Raw genomic sequence first — 27,565 nt, forward strand, 5'->3', positions numbered from 1 at the left:
AAAGCTTTTGACCATGTAGACTGGAATTCTCTCTTTCAAATTCTAAGGGTGTCCAGGGGTAAAATACACAGAGCGAAACGCTATTTACAATTTGTACAGAAAGCAGATGGCAGTTATAAGAGTCGAGGGGTATGAAAGGAAGCAGTGGTTGGGAAGGGAGTGAGAGAGGGTTGTAGCATCTCCCCGATGTTATTCTATCTGTATATTGAGCAAGCAGTAAAGGAAACAAAAGAAAAATTCGGAATAGGTATTAAAATCCATGAAGAAGAAACAAAGATTTTGAGGTTCGCCGATGACGTTGTAATTCTGTTAGCAGTTGAACGGAATGGATAGTGTCTTGAAAGGAGGATATAAGATGAACATCAACAAAATAAAAACGAGGATAATGGAATGTCGTCGAATTAAGTCGAGTGATGCTGAGGGAATTAGAATAGGAAATGAGACACTTAAAGTAGTAAAGGAGTTTTGCTATTTGGGGAGAAAAATAGCTGATGATGGTCGAAGTAGAGAGGATATAAAATGTAGACAGGCAATGGCAAGGAAAGCGTTCCTGAAGAAGAGAAATTTGTAAACATCAAGTATAGATTTAAGTGTCAGGAAGTCATTTCTGAAAGTATTTGTATGGGGTGTAGCCATGTATGGAAGTGAAACATGGACGATAAATAGTTTGGACAAGAAGAGAATAGAAGCTTTCGAAATGTGGTGCTACAGAAGAATGCTGAAGATTAGATGGGTAAATCACATAACCAATGAGGAAGTATTGAATAAGATTGGGGAGAAGGGAAGTTTGTGGCACAGCTTGACCAGAAGAAGGGATAGGTTGGTAGGACATGTTCTGAGGCATCAAGGGATCACCAATTTAGTATTGGAGGGCAGCGTAGAGGGTAAAAACCGTAGAGGGAGACCAAGAGATGACTACACTTAGCAGATTCAGAAGGATGTAGGTTACAGTAGGTACTGGGAGATGAAGAAGCTTACACAGGATAGAGTAGCATGGAGAGCTGCATCAAACCAGTCTCAGGACTGAAGACCACAACAACACGGCGACTCCACTGTTGATCTGCACCAAGCAGGAAATGAGAATAGTGATTCGTTTTTTGTTTGCAGAAGGTGATAAAGCTGCAGAAAGTATTTGCCTAATGTGAGAGTAGTAATTCGTTCATGGTATGATGATGGGAAACAAACGAATCGCAGTGGATGAAATCTCCAGTGCGTTATATACAAAGTTCAAAGTATTAAACCTTGCACGACAGGCTAAATTTTTGGAAGGTGAATACCGAGAGGATGGACATCTCTCGCAAAGGTCTGGCCCGTTATCGTAGCGAGGGAGATGGATTTTTACAGCGAATCGTTACCGTAGACCAAACGTATGTGCATCATTAGGAACCGGAAAGTACGGCGGCGAGCATGGTATGGAAACAACCATCGTCACTAGAAGGTAAGAAATTTAAACGCCAACCATCAGCTGGTGAGATTATGCTAACACTATTTTGGGACATGGAAGGTGTGGTAGCAGTTCATTTCATCCAAAGAGGCGAAACTGTGAACAATCGCAACTATTGTGATGTGTTGTGAACTAACTGAAACCAGCAATAAGCTACAAACGTCTCAGGTAACTGCATAAAGGTGTCATTCTGCTGCTAGATAACGCTCAACCACATTCTGCTAAACGGACGGCCGACACAATAAAAGATTTGAGATTCAAATTGCTGGAAAACCTCAAAATGATTTTCGTATGTATATATCACTGAAGAAAGCTTTCAGGGAAAGATGATTTCCCACCTACCAAAAATCATTTTTCCGATTGAATCAAAAAACTTGTGAAATGTTGGACAAAGTGCGTTGAAGTGCAGGGAGATATGTAGAAAAATAATGTATGTTTCAGTTTTCTATCATTAGAATAAATATTCTTTTTCTGAAAAGTCCCTTTACGTTTTGACTCCCCCTTGTAGTTAACAAAAGCTTATTTAATAGTGAAATAAAAACCTTTCTCTAAAGGACTGTGGAAGTAATTATTATAAGATTACTGTTATGATGTTATCAGTAAACCAAGCAGAACATCGTGAGAAGTGATACGATAGACGGAGTTCCTTGCAGTTATCTTCCAACAGCGGGAAGCTCAATTATAAGTGAAGGGAATGCGACAGCATTATAATAGGGTAAATAGCGTAAGGGGGAGATACGATAACTACTGATAGTGCATCTAATGGACCAGATTAACACATATGAACCATCCATATTGGAATGGACGTTTACACATAGTCTATAAAGCAGTGCTGAAGAAATTTTGCTTACTTTAGGCGTTTAAGGTAAAAAGAAAACTCGACTATACACATAGTTCATTTTTCCACTCCTATAATAGCACCTGATTGCAGAGTGTCAGTAAATATCATTCAGGCTGGACAGAATACAACCTTTTTCGACTGAGACGTCACTGCTGGAGCCTAAACATTAGACGGAAACATCAAGAATTCTTTTAACAAGTCACTGCATTGAATTATTCACAACGACATTCCAACATTCTTGTACGACATCAGAGTTTGACGTGAAGTTCGGTCTGTCTGAGTGATGAATTATCCAGACTACTGTACGAAGTGTTGCTGGTAGGATCACATATTGGCAAAAACTCAACAAACAGTTGCACCATAATAACTGGCCGAAAACAGGAACTGTGATTAACTAGAAGTACGGTGTTAACCAGGGTGTAGTGGAGGACCAAGAATCAGATATTATCTGTCAGGTTACTGACAAGTTTGAATGACTTTTCTTGAGAAAATTTTTTAGTGAGAACCCAGTGCAATTAAAAATACTTGCAATTAAGCTAAATATAAAATATATATGTTATTTTATTACGGTTGTTTTCCCAGCAAGTCTCCTTCTGATATTCTCGTATCAGAATAAGAGTTTAGACAAATGTTCGTTATTATGCTGTGCAAAATCTGAGCTCAAGTCACAAAGATCTGTCGTTTCATTAATCTTACGGTGTGGTGCTGTAAAAGGTGATGCGAGCTCTGTGATAATTTAAATACAGAAACTATTACTAATCCAGTGTTTGTACTGTTCTTAGATCAATAGCGTAACTATCATCTTCAATTGTTGAAATCTTATAGCAGTGCCTTTCAATATCCTCGTGTTAGATGAGGTAGAAATTGAGAGAACTGAATCGCCAAAATTTTTGTAGCACGTATACTCTAATCCCTTTAGAAGTTCGAAAGAGAAGTTACTTCTTATCGTTTGCAGTTATTGATTTAGAAGTTATCTGTGAGTATTTTAGAAGTTAAGACTGCTTCAAATAATTTTGCGCCAAATTTGTACGTAGTTCGACGTCCCTACCTATTTCCTTTGCTTTTGTTTCATAAAGAAGAACTGGCATTTTTGTACTAGAAAGAGATTTTTTTAGGGAATTTGTGGTAAATTCTATAAACTTTCAGCCATCATACAAACATATTAATTTTTACGAGTATGAGAATCATAGAAATGTCAGTGTTATAATTGCATCTTTTCATCTTACCGCGAAGTACATATTCCGCAAAACCTTTGTTTTTACGGGTAACACTCCACACCATAAGTTTTCGTTCCGGCAGAAACTCTGCTTTCCATGTCAGCAGAAAGGAAATCTCCTTGTTTTTGCCAGGAGTTACCGATATAACCACCCACTGTTCTAGCTTTTTAACTGCACTGACCGTTCACGCACAAACCGATTTCAAAAGGCACTCATAACATCAGACATGTTTATGGAATAAGTGTTAATATTTGCAGAATGCTCAGCATCTGAAGATACTCGCGCTTCGTAAATTCTTGCACAGCCTTAAAATGAAAAAAATAATTCATGAAATTTCTCAGTGCTACAAGGTAAAACAGTGAGTCTTAATACTAGTGTCCTGTTTAAATTAATATTCCCAAACTGTTATAAAATTGTAGAAAAGACAGCTATATACCATCGGTTTCGAGTACCATAGAACGTTGTGGCTATGACCTAAACGTCTGCTTTAGATTACCACGAGCCTCAATTTCGTTTTTAAAAGAATCGTCTTTTTCCGAAATACACTAACGGAAAAAAGGCACAACACCAAAATTAATGTTGAGTAATGAAATTTCGCAAATACATTTGTAGGTAAACGACAGAATGGTGATTGCAAGCATGAAAACGTGCATGAATTATGCTGTACAGATGACGGATGTCAATGTGTGGGATGGAGTTCCATGACTGTGGTACTTGGTCACTCAATACGGGGACACTTAATGCTAACGTGCTGACTGTGAAACAAGCTACAATTGTCGTCCGATGATGGCCTGCATGTGCTCGATTGGAACAGATCTGTTGATGGAGTAGGCCAGGGTAACGTGCCACATTCAGTAGAGCATGTTGGGTTACAACAGCGGCATGTGGGCGAGCGTTATCCTGTTGGAAAACACCCCCTGGAATGCAGTTCATAAATGGAAGCACAAGAGGTCGAATCGTCAGCCTGCCGTACATATTGGCAATCAGGATGCGTGGGATAACCACGAAAGTGTTCCTCCGGTCATGCGGGATGGCACCCCGAACCGTAACTCCAAGAGGGGGCCATTATGTCCAGCACACAGATTGGCTGTATTCTCTCAAGTAGTCTTCTGTCCAACACACGGCCGTCACTGGCACCGAGACAGAACGAATTTTCGTCACAAAACACGAGAGACCTTCATACTGCCCTGCATTGAGCTATCGCTTGACATCACTGAAGGCTCAACAGCGGTGGTTTGGGGTTAGTGAGCGTCTCGGTCTGAGCTTTCCTTGTAGTAACCGATTTGTAACAGTTATTTGCGTCACTGTGGTGCCAACTCTGCTCAGATTGCTGCTACAAATGCAGTACGACTCGCCAGAACCATACGTTAAAGGCGATGATCTACCCTCTCAGTAGCACTTCTTTGCCGTCCGGGGCTCTGTCATTTTGAGACCATACATTCCCGCGACCGCTGTTGTCAGCAATAACGTACAGTGGCTACATTACTGCCAAGTCATTCTGCAGTATCGCAGAAGGAACATCCAGCCTCTCGTAGTCCTGTTAGACGACTTCGTCAAAACCCATCGGGGTACTGATAATGGCGACTTTGTTCCCTTAAAGACTTCTTGACTAACATCAACCCACCACGTCTAATGTCAAACGTAAATACCACTCGCGAACGTTCGAGCGTGTATTTAAAGCAAACCTGATATCCATCCTCAAGGCGGAGCTGTTAGCTCCACTCCTATGCAACTGAAATGAAATTAGAGTACACATCACGCCCACTTTTCTGTCACACACGTTTCTGCATACATTTTAGATCTTTATATCCCATACATTGCACATTAGGGATTTTTTTTTTACTACCGAGTGTGTTGGCTATCCTTGGAATGCCACAGTCAGTATGATTTTGTTTATGCTGTTTGTAAACAACGCGCTTTTAAATATGCTGTTAGTTTTGTTCAAGTGTGATTGCGAGTAGTTGTTATACTTACGTTTCCAGTGTTTGTTTACGTGTCTTTTTTTGTGTTTATTGAAGATGACGAAGCGTAATGGCATTTTCGAGAAACGGCAATTTAGAGGAAACAAGTTTAGAAAGCTTTCTGTACAAGAAGTAATATCACCTGGCGAAGGTGTTTCTAATTGAAATTTTTCAACAAGAGCATCATCAAAGAAACTGCCAGCATTTCAAAAGAGTTACAACGTATTTACTGTAAGTGACAAGGGGTACGGTAACTTTATTATTATGTTGTTGTTGTGGTCTTCAGTCCTGAGACTGGTTTGATGCAGCTCTCCATACTACTCTATCCTGTGCAAGCTTCTTCATCTCCCAATACGTACTGCAGCCTACATCCTTCTGAATCTGTTTAGTGTATTCATGTCTTGGTCTCCCTCTACGATTTTTACCCTCCACGCTGCCCTCCAATACTAAATTGGTGACCCCTTGATGCCTCAGAACATGTCCTACCGACAGATCCCTTCTTCTTGTCAAGTTGTGCCACAAACTCCTCTTCTCACCAATCCTATTCAATTCTTCCTCATTAGTTACGTGATCTACCCATCTAATCTTCAGCATTCTTCTGTAGCACAGCATTTCAAAGGCTTCTATTCTCATCTTCTCCAAACGATTTATCGTCCATGTTTCACATCCATACATGGCTACAATCCATACAAATTCTTTCTGAAACGACTTCCTGACATTTAAATCTATACTCGATGTTAACAAATTTCTCTTCTTCAGAGACGTTTTCCTTTGCCAGTCTACATTTTGTATCCTCTCTACTTCGAACATCATTAGTTACTTTGCTCTCCAAACAGGAGAACTCTTTTACTACCTTCAGTGTCTCATTTCCTAATCTAATTCACTCGACTTAATTCGACTACATTCCATTATCCTCGTTTTTCTTTAGTTGATGTTCATCTTATATCTTCCCTTCAAGACACTGTCCATTCCGTTCAACTGCTCTTCCAAGTCCTTTGCTGTCTCTGACAGAATTACAATGTCATCGGTGAACCTCAAAGTCTTTATTTCTTCTCCATGGATTTTAATACTTACTCCGAACTTTGCTTTTGTTTCCTTTATTGCTTGCTCAATATACAGATTGAACAACATCGGGGATAGGCTACAACCCTGCATCACTCCCTTCCCAACCACTGCTTCCCTTTCGTGTCCTTCTACTCTTATAACTGCCATCTGCTTTCTGTACAAATTGTAAATAGCCTTTCGCTCCCTGTATTTTACCCCTGCCACCTTCAGAATTTGGAAGAGAGTATTCCAGTCAATGTCAAAAGCTTTCTCCAAGTCTACAAATGCTAGAAACGTAGGGTTTCCTTTTCTTAATCTAGCTTCTAAGGTAAGTCGTAGAGTCAGTATTGCCTCATGTGTTTCCATATTTCTTTGAAATTCAAACTGATCTTCGCCGAGGTCGGCTTCTACCAGTTTTTCCATTCGTCTGTACATAATTCGCGTTAGTATTTTGCAGCTGTGAGTTATTAAAGTGATAGTTCGGTAATTTTCACATCTGTCAACGCCTGCTTTCTTTGGGATTGGAATTACTATATTCTTCTTGAAGTCTGAGGATATTTCTCCTGTCTCATACATTTTGTTTACCAGATGGTAGAGTTTTGTGAGGACTGGCTCTCCTAACGCTGTTAGTAGCTCCAATGGAATGTTGTCTACCCCCGGGGCCTAGTTTCTTGGGTCTTTCAGTGCTCTGTCAAACTCTTCACGCACTGTCATATCTCCTATTTCATCTTCGTCTACATCCTCTTCCATTTCCATAATATTTTCCGCAAGTACATCGCCCTTGTATAGACCTTCTATATACTCCCTCCACCTTTCTGCTTTTCCTTCTTTGCTCAGAACTGGGTTTCCATCAACGCTCTTGGTGTTCATACAAGTTTTTCTCTTTTCTCCAAAGGTCATCTTAATTTTCCTGTAGGCTGTATCTATCTTACCCATAGTGAGGTAAGCCTCTATATCCTTACATTTGTCCTCTAGCCATGCCTACTTAGCCATTTTGCACTTCCTGTTGATTTCATTTTTGAGACGTTTGTATTCCTTTTTGTCTGCTCCATTTACGGCATTTTTACATTTTCTCCTTTCATCAATTAAATTCAGTATTTCTTCTGTTACCTAAGGATTTCTACTAGCCCTCGTCTTTTTACCTACTTGATCCTCTGCTGCCTTCACCACGTCATCCCTCAAAGCTATCTATTCATCTTCTACTGTATTTCTTTCCCCCATTCTTGTCAATTGTTCCTTTACGCTCTTCCTGAAACTCTGTACAACCTCTGGTTCTTTTAGTTTATCCAGGTGCCATTTCCTCAAATTCCCACCTTTTTGCAGTTTCTTCAGTTTTAATCTACAGTTCATAACCAATAGATTGTGGTCAGAGTCCACATCTGCCCCTGGAAATGTCTTACAATTTAAAACCTACCATTATTATAAATTTGACAATATTATCAGATTAAATGTCTAAATTTGTACAATGTAGGCAGTGTGGTGATTCACATAGTGTGAAAACTTGTGAGAGTGCCAGTGGGAGAAAAGTCCAAGCAATTGTTTTGGATTTAATTTGCACTAAATGCTTAGCTGTGACTTCATTTATGAGCTCTTCAAAACCAGATGCAAGTGGCCCTTACGAAATCAATACTAGATTAGTTTATGACTGCAGGGAGAACATCTTGTTCAGTGATGAACTTACATCAACCACCAAATAAATCTGAAAAACTGACTGCAATATTAGAGAAATCTGTAGGCGAGGTCAGTGAGGAAAGCATGAAACTGGCTTCTAGGGAAGCAATGGAAGAAAATGATGGATGTTCGGATATTGCAGTTGCATCTGATGTAAGTTGGCAGAAAAGAGGACATATTTCTCTGAATGGAGTAGTGACTGCCATGAGTGTAGCCACCGGTAAAGTGTTAGATGTGAAGATAATGTATAAATATTGTAAATGTTGTAAAGTCAATGAACATAAAGAACACGACTGTAAGGATAATTTTAGAGAAACAAGTGGTGGTATTGAAGTTCATGGAGTGCAACAAATATTTCATCGCTCCATAGAAACAAGAGGCGTATGGTATACCAAATATTTGGGCGATGGTGACATTAAGGCATACAACAATGTGGTGAACTCTAAGCCATACGGATATGCCATAGAATGCGTAGGCTGTTGTAGTTGGCAGGAGAGCCAACACCGTGTTACTAGAGGAGGCAGAAAGGCACGCGTTTTAGCTCACGCAGGATGGTGTGAGGTCTGGAACAGGACAAGGAAATTAGAATTTAGAAACAACGGACGTAGCTGGTGGAATACTTAACTTTAATCCATTAATGACGAACGTCGCTCTTGACATAACATGATTCACAGTAACAATAGTAACTGATAATGGCGCCTTGCTAGGTCGTAGCAAATGACGTAGCTGAAAGCTATGCTAACTATCGTCTCGGCAAATGAGAGCGTAGAAATCAGTGAACCATCGCTAGCAAAGTCGGCTGTACAACTGGGGCGAGTGCTAGGAAGTCTCTCTAGACCTGCCCTGTGGCGGCGCTCGGTCTGCAATCACTGATAGTGGCGCCACACGGGTCCGACGTATACTAACGGACCGCGGCCGATTTAAAGGCTACCACCTAGCAAGTGTGGGGTCTGGCGGTAATACCACATAGGCCATGTTCAAAAACGTTTGGGAACAAGGCTGAGAAAACTAACTGTTGATATGAGAGCAAAATAATTAGAAGGTGGAAAACTGTTGACCGGAAAGCGTCAGTTAAACTGAAATGGAAAACTTGCAGGTATACTATGGGCATGCAATTAGGAGAAATAAAGAAAGTTTCGAGACGTTGAAGAGAGATGTTTTGGCCACATTCTTCCTTAAGTTCTCTACTGATGATACGCCATGTCGTGGATTGTGTCCATCACGAGAAAAATCGTGGTGCAAATGCAATAGGGCTCAGGCAACTAGAGAATTCTATTCTCATCAGCATTCTCTTCCTGCTGCTGTTATGACAGCAATTAAACCTATTTTCAGAGACTTGGCTCATCCTGAATTTCTAAGGAAATGTCTGCATGAGCAGACACAGAACCCAAATGAATGTTTCAACAGCATTATTAGGAACTGCCTACCTAATACTGTAATTGTAGGCATGCGTACAATGAAACTAGGAGTTCATGATGCTGTTATTGCATTCAATTGTGATAAAATAGGAAAGTGTTGGGTACAGAAAAAGCTGGGAATTAATCTTGGTGAAAATATGATCACTGGGCTGCAACATTACGGCACAATGAGGATAGCCGATGCATACAGGTCTGCATCTAATATGGCCATGAAAATGAGACAAAAGTCCAGGAAGGTGAAAAAGAAGCTGGAAGACGTGCTGGAGGCGAAAGAACGGCTGTCATATGCAGCAGGACAGTTTCAATTCACTGTAAGTTACAAATTTCAAAACTTTTTTCTTTAAAGTAAATTTCCCGCAAACTAAAATTTTCAGTACACATGCCCCATTATTCTGAAACTCTCATAGATAAATGAATGACATTTTCAGAGACTGTGCAAAACATGAAAAGCCACCTCTGGTACTACATTCATTAATGTTCCCCCATTAGGTAGTTCACAAAAAAATATTTTCTGCCGAAAAAACTTAATGCATTTTGTTAATAAATTTAAAAAACCATTTCTTAAAAACTATAAAATGGATAAGGTAGTTTTAGTGCAGTTGACTCTATTATCATCATGTAACATGCAGTAAAAATATTAAGGTCCTGCATCAAATAGTTTTTTCAGAAATGGGTCAAATATTTGCCTAACTTAACATGGGTCAGATAGGCAGGGTGTGGTCCCCTTAAGGGTTTGAGGGGAATAAAAGAGAAACGAGGACCAAACGTCTCCGGAGTTGAAACATCGTGTCGTATTCAGCTTTAAGTGTGGAGCTGCTTCCAAATGCCGTCAACAGAGTGCGAAAGAGGAGAATTTAACTTAACGTTAGAGGTTTCTTTTTCATGGTGGGAGTCGTGGTGAGGGTGTGGATAGCGGCTACTCACCCTCGCCTGTCACACAAGCACAAGGCCAGAAGCTCGAAGCTCTTCTTCAGAGGGCGGTGACAGGCGGCTAGACGAGAAGGGGCGACCACAGGTTCATCCTCGTCGCTTTCTTCCAGCATCGAGTTGATTCCGAAACACGCGAGTTCCAGGCGCAGTTCCTGGTAGTCCAGCCAGTCGATGTGCTCCAAGGCGTTCGCTCTCAGATTACTTTGTATCTCAGACATGTCATAATACCCTCTCGTACTGATGAGTCGCACGTGTTCCTGTAAATAGAAACAGTTGCTGACATTACTGCAGCTGAGGTTTTCAATCAAATGCAAAGTAACAAAAACAGCTGCTAAATGAAATGTTTCATTTCCTTTATAAATTAAAACCAATTTTATTTCAATGCCAGCCGCGGTGGCCGAGCAGTTCTACGCTCTTCAGTCCGAAACCGCTCGACTGCTACGGTCCCAGGTTCGAATCCTGCCTCGGGCATGGATATGTGTGATATCCTTAGGTTAGATATAAGTAGTTTCAAGTTCTAGGGGACTAATGACCTCAGTTGTTAAGTCCCACAGCGCTCAGAGCCATTTGAACCCTTTTTTACTTCAATCGTCCGTGAGCCGTCGTAATAATTTGAGTACCCAACTTTGGTAGCATTTTACCCACAAAATTTCGGAGGTTTTTTTCTGAGCATTTGTTGTCTCACGGTAGTGTTCTCGCTTCCTGAGCACGGGGTCCCATGTTCGATTCCCGGCGGGATCAGGGATTTTTCCTGCTTCGAAATGACTGAGTGTTGTTGTGTCGTCTTCATCTTCATCATTCATCCCCAAAACGATCGGAGGAAGGCAATGGCAAACCACCTCCACTAGGACCTGGCCTAGTACGGCGGTGCGGGTCTACCACATCATTCCCCTATGCTCCGTCACGGAGTATGGGACTCCATCATCATCAAATGTATTTTTACCATCAGCGGTTTATCGTTCCATTAATCATCTACTGGTTGTGGTTATTAACCTTTAACCAGGATGTAGGTTACAACAACAAAAAATGGTTCAAATGGCTCTGAGCACTACGGGACTCAACATCTTAGGCCATCAGTCCCCTTGCACTTAGAACTACTTAAACGTAACTAACCTAAGGACATCACACACATCCATGCCCGAGGCAGGATTCGAACCTGCGACCGCAGCGGTCAGTTCCAGACTGAAGCGCCTAGAACCGCTCGGCCACACCGGCTGGCCATTTATCTTCATGGCTGTATACAGGAATATGATAATCTTACTAGGCGCCGACTGATACTTGACTACAGACTGATGCAGACTAATGCAGACTGACTAATCGGAGGTCTGTACTCTCGTTATAATCCCTTGCGCATTCAGGTATCACTACGCGAGTGTGATCCACGAGAAGAAAAAGTTCAGCGTTAGCAGCAATCTCATTGGCTGCGTTTCATATTAATACGCGGATCGGCGGAAGCAGAATTTGGTCCGTCTCTAAGACAGCGCCATCTCGTAGTGCGGAGACGGACGAGCGCTGCGCCTGCGCTGTTGTGCTTAGCGGGGCGCGCTCTAGTGGGAAACTTCTGTACGCGCTGACTACACGAAACTATGTACACAATACCTATTTTTCTCTATCAGGAGGACCACGCAACAGTCTCATTATGCAACTTTTTTATATTTATCGTGGGCGAAATTCAAAACTAAAATATAGCTCTCCAAAAGAAGTTAGGTTCTACCCTCAATTCTAAGTGAATACAAGTTTGTAAAGAAAGGTGCATGTTCTGTGAGCAGTTATGTGAAATATAAAATACAGAAAGATAAATAAAAATTAAAAGTCAAATTTGTAGTTTTTATAATTATACAATCACGATTCAGAATTATTTACCAAAAATCGGTAACTATGAATTTTTGTTTGTAATGATAACTGAATTTTTTTATGCAGTATATAATTTGAAACAAGAAGACGTGAAATTTTCATAAAAATGGCCATAAATGTATTAATTAAGATATATTTGATTAATTTTATATTCAGATGAGTAGGTATTCAAAGAGAAGGGGGAAAATATCCAGCGAAAACGACACACTGTACACGTCTTATTTTATACTGCAACCGTCCGTTCTTTTGTTTTCAAGAACCGATGCACTCACATCAACCAATTCGAGAAGCATATCCATCTCGTGGTTCGAAAAATTTGGTGTCTTCTTTTGTTTTCCATTTCGCCAACCGTAAACCAACGGACGAGAAGCGAAGTATGTTTGTTACGGCCAAAGCCCGAAATTGCCCTAGTCGTGAAGTGGCCATTATCGCTTTAAATTGGTCTTCCAGTGTGCGATCTTTTTCTGATTTCGGGATTCGGCCCGCTAGTTCACAAAGTGGCTGAAAATGATCGGCAAAACTCCGAAAAAAGAAGTAAAGCAAAGTTGACTGAAGAATTCCAAATCAAGTAAGTCCGAAAATGGCCAACATCTCTGAATATAGACATGCCAGTGCCGGATCTTTTCCTGAGTTTGGGATTAGGTCGGCCAGTTAGAGAAGTGACGTAGACAGAACGGTCAGGATGGTAAGATAAGGAAAGAGTGGATGAATATGTATAAATTCAAGCTGTATGACAAACAAAAAAGCATTCACGTAATTAACGTACGTTTCGTTACCACATCTGAAAAATGCGCCAATACCACGAACAAATACGCCAGAAACAATATTCATAAAGAGGCTAATGCAATTTGTCAGGAAGGGAAGCTAGGGCCAGAGGCAGGACCTTATCGAAAGGCAGTAGCAACCACGTGCACGGCACAGTGCACGCTGAAAGTGAGGGAGTGCTGTCTGCCGCACACTGTTGTCTCATCACGGCAGGCACGTAGGGCAGAAACACCTGACGATGTGTTAAAATTTCTGTGATCATGGTTACAGATCATTATATTAAGACCATAGCTTGCTTATGCATTTACAGGGCACCCGAGGGGGGGAAGGCAGTACGCCGAAATGGGTTCATCATGGATGATTTATAAAATAAGAAACGTTTAAAGAGGAGTGTAGATAATCGTAATAAGCATGCCATTAGAAAATATATGATTACTTTGTGACGATTTACTGGGGGCCACGAATCACTTGTACTAGAATACTCATGGGGCATTCCTGAACCGCCTCCACAATGTTGTCTGTGGAGCGCAGATTCACCCCTTATAACTGATTGCGTGCAACCTACGGCAGATGACACGTAATTTCCTTGCATGAACGACTGGGTTGCTAGCAAAAATGTAATAGTCGAATGGTTCAAAAGGCTCTGAGAACTATGGGACTTAACATCTGAGGTCATCAGTCCCCCAGAACGTAGAACTACTTAAACCTAACTAACCTAAGGACATCACACACATCCATGCCCGAGGCAGGATTAGAACCTGCGACCGTAGCGGTTGCGCGGTTCCACAGTGAAGCTCCTAGAACCGCTCGGCCACACCGGCCGACTCATTTAATCCTCAATTAAGCTCTGTGCTTAACTGAGTTCTATAAATCCACGCTACACATCGTCAAAGTGAGTTTTTTGTAACTGAATAGCTTTTGCTATCTGTTAACAACATTTTCTCTACTGAGTGGTACGTTGCTCCGGCATCTAGAGTCAGTTATACAATGCTATTCACTTTGACTTGGCGAGACTTCAGAGCTAGATGACGCTACTCCTCATCAGACTACAGATGGATGCCAGACACCCCTAGAGCCAAGGGAATGACGATAAACTACTCATTTTCAAATCTGCAGTACTCACACTGCAACGGTGCCGAGTCTGGCAAATGACTGTAGATCGAGATTTAACTGGAACCTGTTACGCACTACACGTAAGCCGAGGAAGAGTGCCTTTAACGCACACATTGCAGCCCTCGGTGAAGCAGTTCAATAGAAACTCCGACAGGAAATCTTGCTTTTTAGGTCTGAGCAAATCTCAGACATCGACTCAAGTCTGCATCTCTTTCTCCTTGCAGTTGCTCAGTCACCAACGGCCACACAACAATACAGATTGGATGCTTGGTTTAAAAGTGGGGGGGGGGGGGGGGGGGGGGAAGGGAACAAACTTCTCGGTCGTCGATCCGTAGTAATAGCTTACGCCACTAGGGGGTAACTGTTTGCGTTGGTTACTATACGTAATATACAGTTGTTGCGGACCATGGCTTACATTTCCAAAAGTGCTATGATCTAAGTCGCTGATAACCATAAGGGTTTAAAAGGCATTGTCCTCGATTTTAAAATTTCATTATGTTTGGATGCTACTTACATCTGTCGATCTTTGTTGTATAAGATTTTCTGTAGGCCCACACTGACCATACGAACATCCACGAAAAGCTGTATTCGCCGATTTCTCTGATATTCCCTTGCACGTGAGTCCAAAGCGCAAAGCACGATTTTCTTGCTCCGCGCTGCTCACCTTTATCTAGGCCTGACAACATGACTTAGTGTATGCATCATGTATGCAGTAATACTTCGCAATCGGAAATATATTAGCAAAATATTTGTTTCGGGCAGCTCTTCAAAATGGAGGCTATGACTTGTATTAATGAAATGGTGCAATATTAAGATAAACCTGCGTAATGGATGAAAAGCAGCGGAAGACAATGTCAGAAAGCGGAAAAGTAACACAGGTGAAGAGCATGTCAATAGCGTAAAGAGGGTGACCCCATAGAAAGAGCAGGGAACTTGATGCCTATGTAGCCGACGAGATATAAGTTTAAACTGCCTTGCCAATTCTCGAGTCTTTCGGAAGAAGGAAAGACAAGTAACTTTGTTCAATTTAACAACCTGTACAATTAACGTTTAAATTATGCATTTTTTGGAAGAGCTGTAGTGCAATTAAGGTGTAAAGCGGAATAAAAGCAGAATATACTAACAGACTAAAAGACAATAAATCAGAAAGCTACTAAGCGGATAGTAAGCTATGAATGTTAGAAAGGTGTTTGTCTGTGAAAATGCTCTGTTGAACATGTTTGCCGTTTCAAATAAACGCCTTCGTGCACCAGACCATCAGCAGAAGAAAGGAAATCCAGATATGTATAAGCCTGTATTTTGTCCTCGTGGTTTTAAGTTCACTACAGGCAAAAAATTACCTTTTTATTGTATTACTGTTATCGTTTTTAGTCTTTCACGTTATTTTAGGTCCTAGTAGAGACACCGGGGGTGAGGACTGTGGGAGTTGAAGCTTCTAATGTTAGTGAGTTGTACAGAACGTAAAGTGAGTGTTCTTATTAATATTGTACCAGTTAATAAACTGCCACGCACTGAAATACGTAAAATTTAAGAAAATGTAAAGAACTAAACTAAAATTAGCACATGGCATTATTGGCCTGCAGCCATCCTGGGATGTAGGGCCGCCTGGTGCAGGTCTTTTTATTTGACTCCCCTTCGGTGACTTGCGCGTCGACGATGATGAAACGATGATGAGGCCAACACACACACCCACAGTCCCGAGTGGAGAAAATCCCAGACGCGAACAGGAATCGAACCCGAAACCCAGTGCTCGAGAGTCAGCAGAGTTAACTACAAGATCAAATGCTGCTGACAGTGTTAAAGGTAAGAAAGTAGACACTCATACCGTTGAGTGTCCGATCACAGTAAACTAAGGCAACTAGTGAGTACAGTATGCTGAAACAGGATACCATATTAACATGCAAACAGTGGCACCTGTGTTATAATGTTTGGGTATTCACAGATTCTCAGAAAATGTTGCCTACACGTATGTCTGGAGTGAGAATGTAGCATCGCGAGGAAGTGACGATATAACTTCATTGCGAAATTAGTAAAAGGAGATTGCAGATGCAAAAAAGAAATTAATAATTTATTCAGCATCATTGTATAGTAAAAATAAAAATACCAACTTTTCTTTGTTGTTCTTTGAATTAGTTCAGTCTGGACAATTTGAGGACGTAACTCACAAATTTTTAGTTCCCAGGCACAATTTTCTGCCATGTGTTGCTTTGATCAAATCAGAAATGGGAAGATCAAAACTCAGTTAACTTACCTGACGCTTGGTGTCCATTTTTTTCAGAAAGAAAGACTATTTAAACCTTTTACAGACTGTAAAATGGACGCTTATATTTTCAAAACCTTAACCACTGCTACTGACCTCAACACCAAACAAAAGTTAAATGTACATGGGAACAATGAACATTTCAGAAATCTTACGATGATGAATTTTTCTTCAAGCAGGTCTTGGGAGGGCACTACTGTGTGCATGTAACGTCAAAACACACGACAATCTGTTATTTCCGCACAGTCTGTAGGTGCCCTGTAAAATTTAGCGCCGAAATTGTTAGGCCGAAAGCAAATATCAAGCTGTAAACGCAAAGACTGAACAAAACTATTGTGTTTCGTGCCTGAAGTGGACACACAGTTTCATCTGACACTCTAGCCGCAGAAAGGGCTTAATGAAAACTTTGATAGCGAGGACCATGGCAATGAAAATCATAACTACGTACGTCTTGCATTTAGTATTTGCTTCTTAAACTTTGATTTTAGTTTCACAGTAATTATGAACTCTATAACTACCAAAGAGACACTGTTATCACTAAATCTTTGTGAATTAACATTAATAACAATATTCCTAAATATTAATTAAAATTCCATAAGAAAGTACGTACCTTACTTTTTCATAGGAAATGTGGGATGTTACGATTTGGTTACAAAAAAAAGACAAATCCATTAAACTGGTTGTTTGCTACAAATCCGATTGTCACAAAAATTTATTTCTCTCGTGACATTATGTCTCTGCTTTGGTCACTGAATTAAAAGTACTGAATTGAACAGAAAGTTCTCCAGGTGGTGCTATTCTCCCATAACCCTAGGGAGTACATCTGATGTTAGTGTTCGGACACCCCAGGGCGCAAACATAATGCAAATGGAAGTTTGAGCCGGGGCTTGTAGAGTGCTAGGATAGCACAGTAGTTAACGCGATTGCTCACAATAAGCATGAAATCAGATTTAGGCTCTTGGTGTCGAAGACTTTCCATTGCCGCTGATTATTACACGTTCAATACATCTGAATGCATAGTCCTGTTATTTCATGTCATTACATCGTCAGTGGTTCAAATGGCTCTGAGCAATCTCAGGTCATCAGTCCCCTAGAACATAGAACGACTTAAACCTAACTAACCTAAGGACGTCACACAACACCCAGTCATCACGAGGCAGAGAAAATCCCTGACCCCGCCGGGAATCGAACCCGGCAACCCGGACGCGGGAAGCGAGAACGCTATCGCACGACCACGGGCTGCGGATACATCGTCAGTGATTTTATCCCTACTGATCCACTGATTTTATTTCACTTTTGAATGAATTCTATTCATTCCTTACTGTAGGGTTTTTAACACTTCCATGTTCCACTATAATTCACAGGTGCTGACTCCGTTTGAATATAACATGGCTTCCGTATATTATGTGAAAGTATCCAGTTGTACCAATCACTTCTATTCCGACATCCTTTAGGCATTACGGATAACACTGCACATTAAGAAATTTCATGGTAGTCGAATTGAAATGGTTCAAAGTTTAAGGAATATTTTGTCTCGTGACATGGAGAGAAAGCTGAATATCAGTTATTGGTCTCGATATGCACTGTGATCAGTCTTCACCGGACTGAAGCTTCTATAGGGTTTTCATTTTGAACATGTTTCACTTCTATAACCACTCTGCAAGTATCAACGACTTATTGAAAATTTATAAATGTGTTCGATAAGTTCGAATGTCTTTTATCTTTATCAAAATGTCTGGACATTTACGTAAGCTCGATATTCAACAGTCGATTACCGTGTAAATTAATTCCATCACTAATTCCATCTGGAATAAACATATTTGTGCTATACAACTTTCAGTGTGATAGTATAATTTTACTGTGTCAAAATAATGCAAAATACCTTATACAATATGGGAAAAAAGTGACAAACAGGTAACACCCGTGAAACTTTACTTGCGACCGGCACACAATCTACGTCCATAGGTGTTATACATGTTTACTGCCGAGTTCGTTAATGAATGGTGGTGAATGACGCAACCAGCCATAAACGATTTTAATTTGCTTTTATTTTAGAGACATAACCGGTTGTGGGCACTCATCCCCATCTTAAGAACGGTAACATTTCCTGTTACGTAATTGTTGTCAACAAAAGGACATCATCAGTTGCAGTACTGGATAAGAACATTTGAAAATCTAGTGATACTTACACGTTGTTAAACACGCTATTATGCTTTTATCTTTTTACACATAAAGTTTGCTTTACTCATGACTCATGACGATTAGCAAGCAGAGAGTATCCACTCAGCAAAATATAATTTTTCCATATTGGGCAAAGATCTAAACCAAGCAAAGGGAATATGTTGAAGCCGCAACATGTTAAGAACAAAAAAGGGTTTACTCGAAGAATGAGCTTAATGAACTTATTATTTGAAGACTCTAGAACAAATAATTTACAGGGCTACTTTTTATTACATTAGTGGTAGCATAATTTCTATGAAACATTATAACAATCGGACTGTATATTATAATTTATACACTGAATCATGGGACAGAGATATGCACATATAAAGATGGCGATAGTATCGCATACTAAAGGTATAAAATGATAGTAATTTGGCGAAGCTGCCATTTGTACTCAGGTGTTTCATGTGAAAAGGTTTCCAACATGATTATGGCCACACGACGGGAATTATCAGACTTTGAACCATGGAATGGTATTTGGAGCGAGAGGCATGGAACATTCCATTTTTGAAATCGTTAGGGAACTCCATATGCCGAGATCCACACTACCAAGACTGTACTGAGACTACCACATTTCAGCCATTACCCCTCGCCACGGACAACGCAGTGGCGATGGCCTTCACTTAACGACCGAGAGCAGCGGCGTTTGCGTAGAGGTTACAGTGCTAACAGACAAGCAACACTGCGTGAAATAACCCTAGAAATCAATGTGGGACGTGTGAAGAATATGTCCGCTACGACAATGCGGCGAAGTTTCCCGTTAATGGGCTATGGCAGTAGAGGACGATATGAATGCCTTTGCTAATAGCACGAACCACCTGCAGCTCCTCTCCTGGGCTCGGCAACATATAAGTTATATTTATCGGTTGGACCCTAGACAACAAGAAAATTGAGGCCTGGTCAGACAGGCCCCGATTTCAGCTGGTAAGAGCTCATGGCAGGGTTCGAATTCGGCAGAGACCTCGCGAAGCCGTGGACCCAAGTCGTCAAAAAGGCACTGTGCAAGCTGGTTATGGCTCCATAATGGTGTAGATCCAACTGAAGCGATCACTGACTGGAACGGTTACGTTCACATATTTGGCGACCATTTTCAGCCATTCGTGGATTTATTATTTGAGCGAATGGCCCGACATGAGTCCCATCGAACATTTATGGGACATAAATGGCAATTCATGCAAAAAAACCTGCACTGGCGACATTTTCGCAATTGCGGACAATTATAGAGAGAACATGGATCAATATTTCTGCAGGGGCTTCCAACGACATTAGGTAGCCTCGTCACAAAAACAACAAAATATTCTTTTTTTTCAATTCAAAAATTTTAATTTCACTTTCTAATTTGACTAACTTCCATCCAGGTAGACCAATTGCCATCCTAGCAGGGTTGCCTTCTGTAAGGTTTTGAGGACAGAACAACAACTGTGTAAGCCGTAAACATTTTAGGTTTAATTTTGCAATCTTATCAGAGAAATAGATGCACTGACACAGTTTACAGTGTGGCAATGTTGCAACAATTGTCAAACGAACGCCTCTCGTCCTCAGAAAGTGAAATAATCCTAAACACAAGAATGGTAAATTTTAACTAGACGTTTCTTTGGAAAATTATTCTTACAACTACATCATGATGTTGGCCAGTGTTACGATAAATCATCCAATTCCAGTTCAAAGTTTGGTACTATTTAGGATGAAAATCAACTGTACGGAGGATTACCCAAGGTCACTCGAGTTTATAGTAGGCGCAAACTGGTGAACCAACAAGTGTATGCCACTGCTCACGGTATTTGCCTTAGCTGCGATGAGCTGTCATCTGCATGACTGCTCTCGTCCTCTGAAATTCCTATAAAAACAAGTTAAGCCTTTGCTGATTTTTCGAGTAGAAACTCTCCCTATGTCTCTCGTCCCTAGTCTTGGAATATGGCGATATGCACGCAGATGACTGGACCAGTGTGCATATTAAAATTCCCTCTCAGTACTCGCAAGAACAATTAACTAACTGGCTGGTTTGTTTGTCCACACTTGGAGCTCAACGACGCTACAGCTAATATCCATCTGAATGTCAGCCACAGAGCGCTATGCGCCCCATTCTGTACTTGACGCCATTTCAGAGAAGAGTCCCTGAAAATTTCGCTCTTGTCTTGCTGAACTGTCTCTCCAACTGGGTTCTTTCGTTCTCCACATCACGGTTTCTTTTCGACCAATAGGAGCGTTCTTCTTATTTTTGGAGAAACTCTGTTTGCCAATCGCAAGGGCCATTCCATTAAGCTGCTTCAAAATCTCGGCACTTTACTCCTTCCCAGTTCGTTCCCGCCAAACGGACGATTTCTGCTGTGCCAGACGCCTAAAAGTTATATGCGTTACCACTCACTGTTCACATAATCAACTGCATCATTAGTTTTGTACATATCCATTTGGAACTCCGAAACGCAGTTTTCTAAAACTTCTGAGTGACCATAACTTGCTCTCCAGTATGCGTCACCTGTCCGGTCGCTGACTCTGTGCCGCGGAACAGCCCCTAAGAGGTTTCCGTGGTGCCTCCCATAGTGCAGCCTCTGCTTCTGCCCATGCCTGCTTTCACACAAATTGTTTTCTCTCACTGCTTGTTTCACCTTCTGCTCATTAACATGCATTATATAGGGCAGTGTGTTAATACTGTCGATTGAGTGTCATCCCTCTTGCATTACATGCTTATAGGGAAATCTGCTCATAACCACTGAAGTAAGTTAGGTGTCATATTCACCTTCTCATTAGTATGTATAAAACTCTTATGTATGGTGCGAAATTGACCTTCATTTATTCTGCCACCTTACATAATGGCTTTTGCTACCTCCACGTTTAATTCTTCTTCACTCCAATCGGTACTGACCCCAGCACCCCCCCCCCCCCCCCCCCCTCGCTGGTTATGTGGTTATGTTAGCCGAGGCACTAGTTACAGCTTGGCTTTCTTTGGACACCATGGGCGGCCACATGGTATTCAACTCATTGCATGTATGGTGACAGATGGGCCTAGAAGAAGAAAGACAGGTTGTGGCGCGTACGTCACAGCGCTTGACACTGCAGGTCTTACTACTGCCAGCAGCCATCTCTGACGGGGAGCGAGAAACTATTTTGGACACGTTTAATAATTCTTAACTGCTAGTTTGCGATGGCGCACTCCAAACTTGAGGCCTATAGTGGGTAACTTTCCATTACATACGGATTTCCCGTGGGCTCTACGCGGAGACGAAAGTATGGCAGGCCAGACGAATAGTGTGACGTCACAAGTTTGTTGTGGAGCCCGTATTTTGCGCGGGCCCTGGTAGATGGCTAGAAGCGCCACAATTGGAATGGATTTTCAAGTGTGAGTCCCTAAGGCAGCTGTAAGTGGGGCGTGTTCACAGCAATAAAAATCGAAGTAGCAGCACTTTCAAGTAGTGATATCAGGATTGCCATCTGGTGGCGAACTTGGAGATTCAGTACTCCCTGATGGCACTGGTTGCCAAATATACACAATGTTGTGTGCTTGCTTTGTGCAACACGGCACAGAGATGCATTTCGGATTCGGAACATTGATGACAGGCCAATATAAACGAGAGCTCCGTGTGTTGGACTGCGAAGGTGACAATTCTGCACGCACTACCACTACCACACCGCAACATTTCACCTTATTGCTTAATATGGTCCTTCCATGTTGAAAACACTTCCATAAAAGACCCCAAAACATTTCTGTCTTGTCATGATGTGGTGGGATGAAAAACGGGTTCACGTATATATATATATATATATATATATATATATATATATATATATATATATATATATGTGTGTGTGTGTGTGTGTGTGTGTGTGGGTGTGTTTGAGGTTTTCGGGCGCTAAACAGCGTGGTCATCAGCGCCCAAACGCGTAGAAACAGAAACACATGCGGTGAAGGGACGAAGACGGCCAGTGAACAAGGAGAACAGCTAAGAGACACAGACCTGATGCAGTTCCAAATCCTCACATACAGAGGGAAAACAAGAGCAGAAGAAACACACTAAAAAAGGAAAGGAAACACAAGCAAAAGAGAACAGAAATCGCAGTTAAACAAGTAGGTAATCGTGACTGGCGGACCTCTTACCTAAAACCTGGGTGAGCCAGTCACCCAGCAGCATATTAAAATGCTCTCCTTAAAATCCGAGGCAACAAACTGGACGGGACACAAAACGGTAAGACCTTAACCACAGTCATTGCGTCGTCTGGCAAAATAGAGGCCAAATCCGGTTCCAAGGAAACCACCGCCCTCTGGTCAGAGAATAAAAGACAGTCAACTAAAATGTGGCGGACAGTAATCTGGACGTCACAAGCACTGCAGATTGGGGGGTTCTCCCGCCGGAGTAAAAAACCATGCGTGAAGGGACTGTGTCCAATGCGGAGGCGAGTGAGGAGAACCTCATCCCGCCTGCATGACTGGTAGGACGTACGCCATGGCCGCGTGTTTGCCTTGACCAGACGCAGCTTATTTTCACCGACTGCCAGCCACTCCTCTTCCCATTGACGCATAACACGAAAACCAAAAAGGAGGTAACAGCATGGAGGAGGACGGCACATTCAACAACATGAGGGAGGGAACATGCATCTTTGGCAGCCACATCCGCCAGTTCGTTTCCCCTAATACCCACTTGCCCCGGCATCCAGCAGAACGAAACCACCTTCCCTTGTCATTGCAAGTGGAATAGGGCATCGTGGATGTTCTGGACGACCGTATCCGCTGGGTACAAGTGTTGCATGGTCTGAAGGGCACTCAGGGAGTCAGAACAGATGAGAAACGTAAGACTGGGAACACGTCTCATCCGCTCCAATGCCCGCAAGATTCGGCATCAAAGATGGTACACGCCGCAGGAAGCCGTAACTTGACGACTCGATCAGGGAAAAGAACACCACAACCAACAGAGTCCCCTTGTTTAGAGCAATCCGTAAATACTGGTACATGGTCGGGGTGCTGGTTTAAAATATCGTATAATAAATAGGTAAAAACAAACGCAGGAGTGCAGCTCCTCCGGTACTCTGACAAGTCTAAAAGGACGCTGGGCCTCTGGAGCAACCAGGGAGGCAACCGGGTAAAACCCTGTAGTTGGGGTACCACACGTTCCACACCAAGGGACTCGACCAAATGCTTGGCACGAATCCCAAATGGTCTCGTTGCCCTGGGACGACTGGAAAAGAGACGTTCCATAGGCGGTCGGGCAACGGTAGGGTAAGCAGGCGAGGTAGGACAGGCAAGGAATTGACACACCCGTCACACCATGAGGAGTTTCCGCCGGTTGGCGAGCGGCGGTTCCCCTGCCTCAGCACACAGGCTGGCGATGGGACTGGTACGGAAGGCACCAGTGGCCAGCCTGATATCCTCAAGGTGTACTGCGTCAAGTATCTTCAGATACGAAGGCCTCGCTGACCTATACACGGTGCATCCATAGCCAAGACGCGATCGGACGAAAGCCTTATAAACTGCAGCAGGTGCGCCCGATCTGCTCCCCAGGACCGATGGCTCAGACACTTCAAAATATTCAGTGCCTTCAGGGCCCGCACCTTGACAAGACTGGAGGAAGAACAGAAAACAGCAAAATCGTCCACAAACAAGGAGCACTGAGCAGGAGTCTAGATAGTGGACGTAATACTGTTAATGGCGACGGCAAAGAGGGTGACACTTAAAACGCTTACCTGAGGAACACCATCCTCCTGCACATACAAATCAGATAGCACGTTACGAACCCGGTATCGAAAGAGGCGGTGGGAAAGAAAGGACCGAATGAACATGAGGAGATGGCCACCAAAGCCCTACTGATGGAGTTGATTGAGGATAAGGCGGTGCCAAGTAGTGTCATACGCGTTATTAATGTCAAAGAATACACCTAGACAATGCTGGTTACTTAGGAAGGCCTGCTGGATGGCAGCCTCAAAAATGGTTCAAATGTCTCTGAGCACGATGGAACTTAACTTGTAAGGTGTCAGGCAAATCCAACACCTTCCATGAAAACTCTGACATGATAAGCAAATCCAGTTGTATGTCACATAGCTCCGAATAAATCGTGACATTTTATTAACCAAAGTAATACGAGTAACGGGTGAGCTAATGGAATACCACAGACTAACACAAGAATGCCTAAATGAATGTCATACCTTCCCACCGTGAGACAGACGCAGTTCCGAGGGGAGAAACGAGAACACAAGCAGAGAGCAGAACCGTGTTAAGCTGGAAGGCCCTATGATAAGGGATGGACGGACACCCACGTCACCAGCTAACCACTAAGACCACACCACCCGCACGTTTTAGTGTGAGACTTTTTCGCATCTCTGTTACGTCAAGGACCACCCCCCAGCCCATGTTAAAAGCTACAGCCCTCCAGGAAAACAGTATAGATCTTACGATAACACAAAAAGGGCCACTACCACCCGCAAGTTTTAGCGTGAGACTTTTTCGCGTCTCTGTTACGTTAGGACCACCCACTTGCCCATGTTTAAAGATAGAGCCCTCCAGAAGAACAGTATGGATCTTACGATAACGCTAAAAGGACAACACCAGCTGTAAGTTTTAGCGTGAGACTTTTTCGCGTGTCTGTTACGTTGCAAACTTTAAAAACATTGCCCCACCACGAAAAGTATAACGTTTCTCATTGGATAGACAGAATTTTTGTAGGCGAAGCTTAAGAATAACATTGAGACCCTGATTGGCCGATGAAAACACAGCCAGATAGTCTTTTTAAAACCAGTTTCGGTAAATTGTAGTAAGGAGAAGTTAGGAGAGAGTTGGTTCCGAGATGGCGAGGTGAGCGGAGCCGTACTGCCCGCTGCCGCCCTGATGCTGCCTAACACCGACAAGGTAATGAACGCAGCGATGCCGCATTTTTGAGCGCATAAGGCTTCACTCAGAACTGCAGAAGTCTCATCTGTTACACCCCCTTTTTGCGTAAAGCTCATGGTGTTCACATTTGCCACTTGAAGTAAAAATCTGAAACGTGATGATTTTTCTGTTATATAGCTATTGAGAAGCCACATCAGCCACTGTAGTTTACGACAAGTTAGATAAGTAATTAAAGACAATTGAGGGTCACTGTAGACCATTTTGATAGTTTTCTTTTTTGTGAAACGTACTTTAAACCTAGATTATAGATGTGATATGACATAGGTCATCCTTAGATCCATTGTAGAATTTGGAAACCCATTCAGAGAATATTCGTTCACATTTTTGTTGAACGCAGTTGGTTTTTACCATCCTGTATTAAAACATTTCCTTTTATCAATAGTGCAATTTATAAACAATGTTTTGTGAGTAGAATAAAATTTCCAGTCGTAAACTTAACTGCTTTTTCGACGTTATTTTACCAGATAACTAAAAATAGGAAAGCCTAGAACCCCTTCCACTAAATTTAGTTAGTATTAAGATTCTTTTACAGGGATTGCAATGGAGCTGGCGCTGAAATCATTAAGTATTTGGTTATATCATCGCTAGTCTCACTGAACTCTTCTGAATTCTATATGTCATGTGTGATCTGGCGTCTCCTTACCAGCAACAGGTCCCAAGTTCAAACTAGGCAATTCCATAAAAAACACGCTCAGAGCGTCGTTGCGCAAAAGTGGTAGGGAGACATGATATAGAACAAACAGACACCACGCAGAATGTTAAAAACTTCTGAGGTCATCAGTCCCCCAGAACGTAGAACTACTTAAACCTAACTAACCTAAGAACTTCACACACATACATGCCCGAGGCAGGATTCGAACCTGGGACCGTAGCGATCACGCTGTCCCAGTCTGGAGCGTCTAGAACCGCACGGCCACACCGACCGGCGGCCGCCTCAAACAGGGTCAAGTTTTCTATAGTTCAACGACATAGTTCTCGAGCAGCCAAACCAGGCTACGGTTCCAACGTCTTCCCGACACAGCTTGGCAAAGTAATACTCCGATAACTACCGGGATGCGTTCGGCCCTTCCCCGGTTTCAGGAGGGGAATCAAAATCGCCTCCCTCCACGAGTCAGGGAACGTGCGGGTTAATCATATAATATTAAAACAATTCAGGAGAACTTCCTTGGATGGCAGCAACAACTGCTGCAGCATGCTGTACCGGATTTGATCATGACCAGGTGCAGTATCATGAGCCACAGACAGCGCCGAAGCCAGTTCCCACATTGTGAAGGGGCAGTTGTAGGGTTCAGAATATGGAGACCGGAAGTCCAAGTGACCCCACTCGATGGCAGTGCGGTAGCGGCAGAAATCTGGGTCACAGTTAGTAGTGGCGGTAGAGTCCGCAAAATGCATGGCCAGTGTCTGGGCAATGTCTCGCGGCGCCGTGAGGAAACATCCCTGATGCAGCAGTGCCGTGACAGGTAGTTCGCTGCGTTTCCCAGAAATCCTCCTGATGGCTTCCCATACTTTCGTAGAACTAGTGGAGCGGGAGATGGAGTTCAAGAACGATTGCCATGACCGTCGTTTGCTCTCTTTAATCACTCGCCGCGCTTTGGCCCTTGCCACCGGAAAGGCCGCAAGATTGTCAGCTGAGGGACGGAACTTGAAGATGTGCAGAGCTGCACAGCGGGCTCGGATGGCTGAGCGGCACTCAGTGGTCTACCAAAGGACAGGACGCCTCTTGGGGTGACTTGAGGACCGTGGGTTCGACAATTCAGCAGCATGGGAGATCACGGCTGTAACATGGTCGACCCATTCTTGGACGCTGGCATGGTGTTCCAAAACAGTCAGATGGCTGAGAAGTTTCCAGTCAGCTCTGCAGAGGTGCCACCTGGGCGGCACTGGTAGTGCCACAGGCTCATCCAGTAGGCGAATCCAAAGGGGGAAGTGGTCACTAGAATGGAGGTC

The 27,565-nt window shown here is 42.6% G+C and overlaps 1 protein-coding gene across 1 annotated transcript in view; it reads right to left on the reverse strand.

Moving 5' to 3' along the window:
• LOC126336101 (uncharacterized) overlaps positions 1 to 27,565 on the reverse strand; it is a 101,958-nt gene that overhangs the window by 15,186 nt on the left and 59,207 nt on the right. The window contains exon 3 of the mRNA XM_049999581.1: positions 10,521 to 10,783. Within this exon, the coding sequence (XP_049855538.1) occupies positions 10,521 to 10,783 (263 nt within the window). The remainder of the gene's footprint in view (positions 1 to 10,520; positions 10,784 to 27,565) is intronic.

This window comes from Schistocerca gregaria, chromosome 2 (genome assembly GCF_023897955.1).
Source record: "Schistocerca gregaria isolate iqSchGreg1 chromosome 2, iqSchGreg1.2, whole genome shotgun sequence".
Taxonomy (NCBI): Eukaryota; Metazoa; Arthropoda; class Insecta; order Orthoptera; family Acrididae; genus Schistocerca; species Schistocerca gregaria.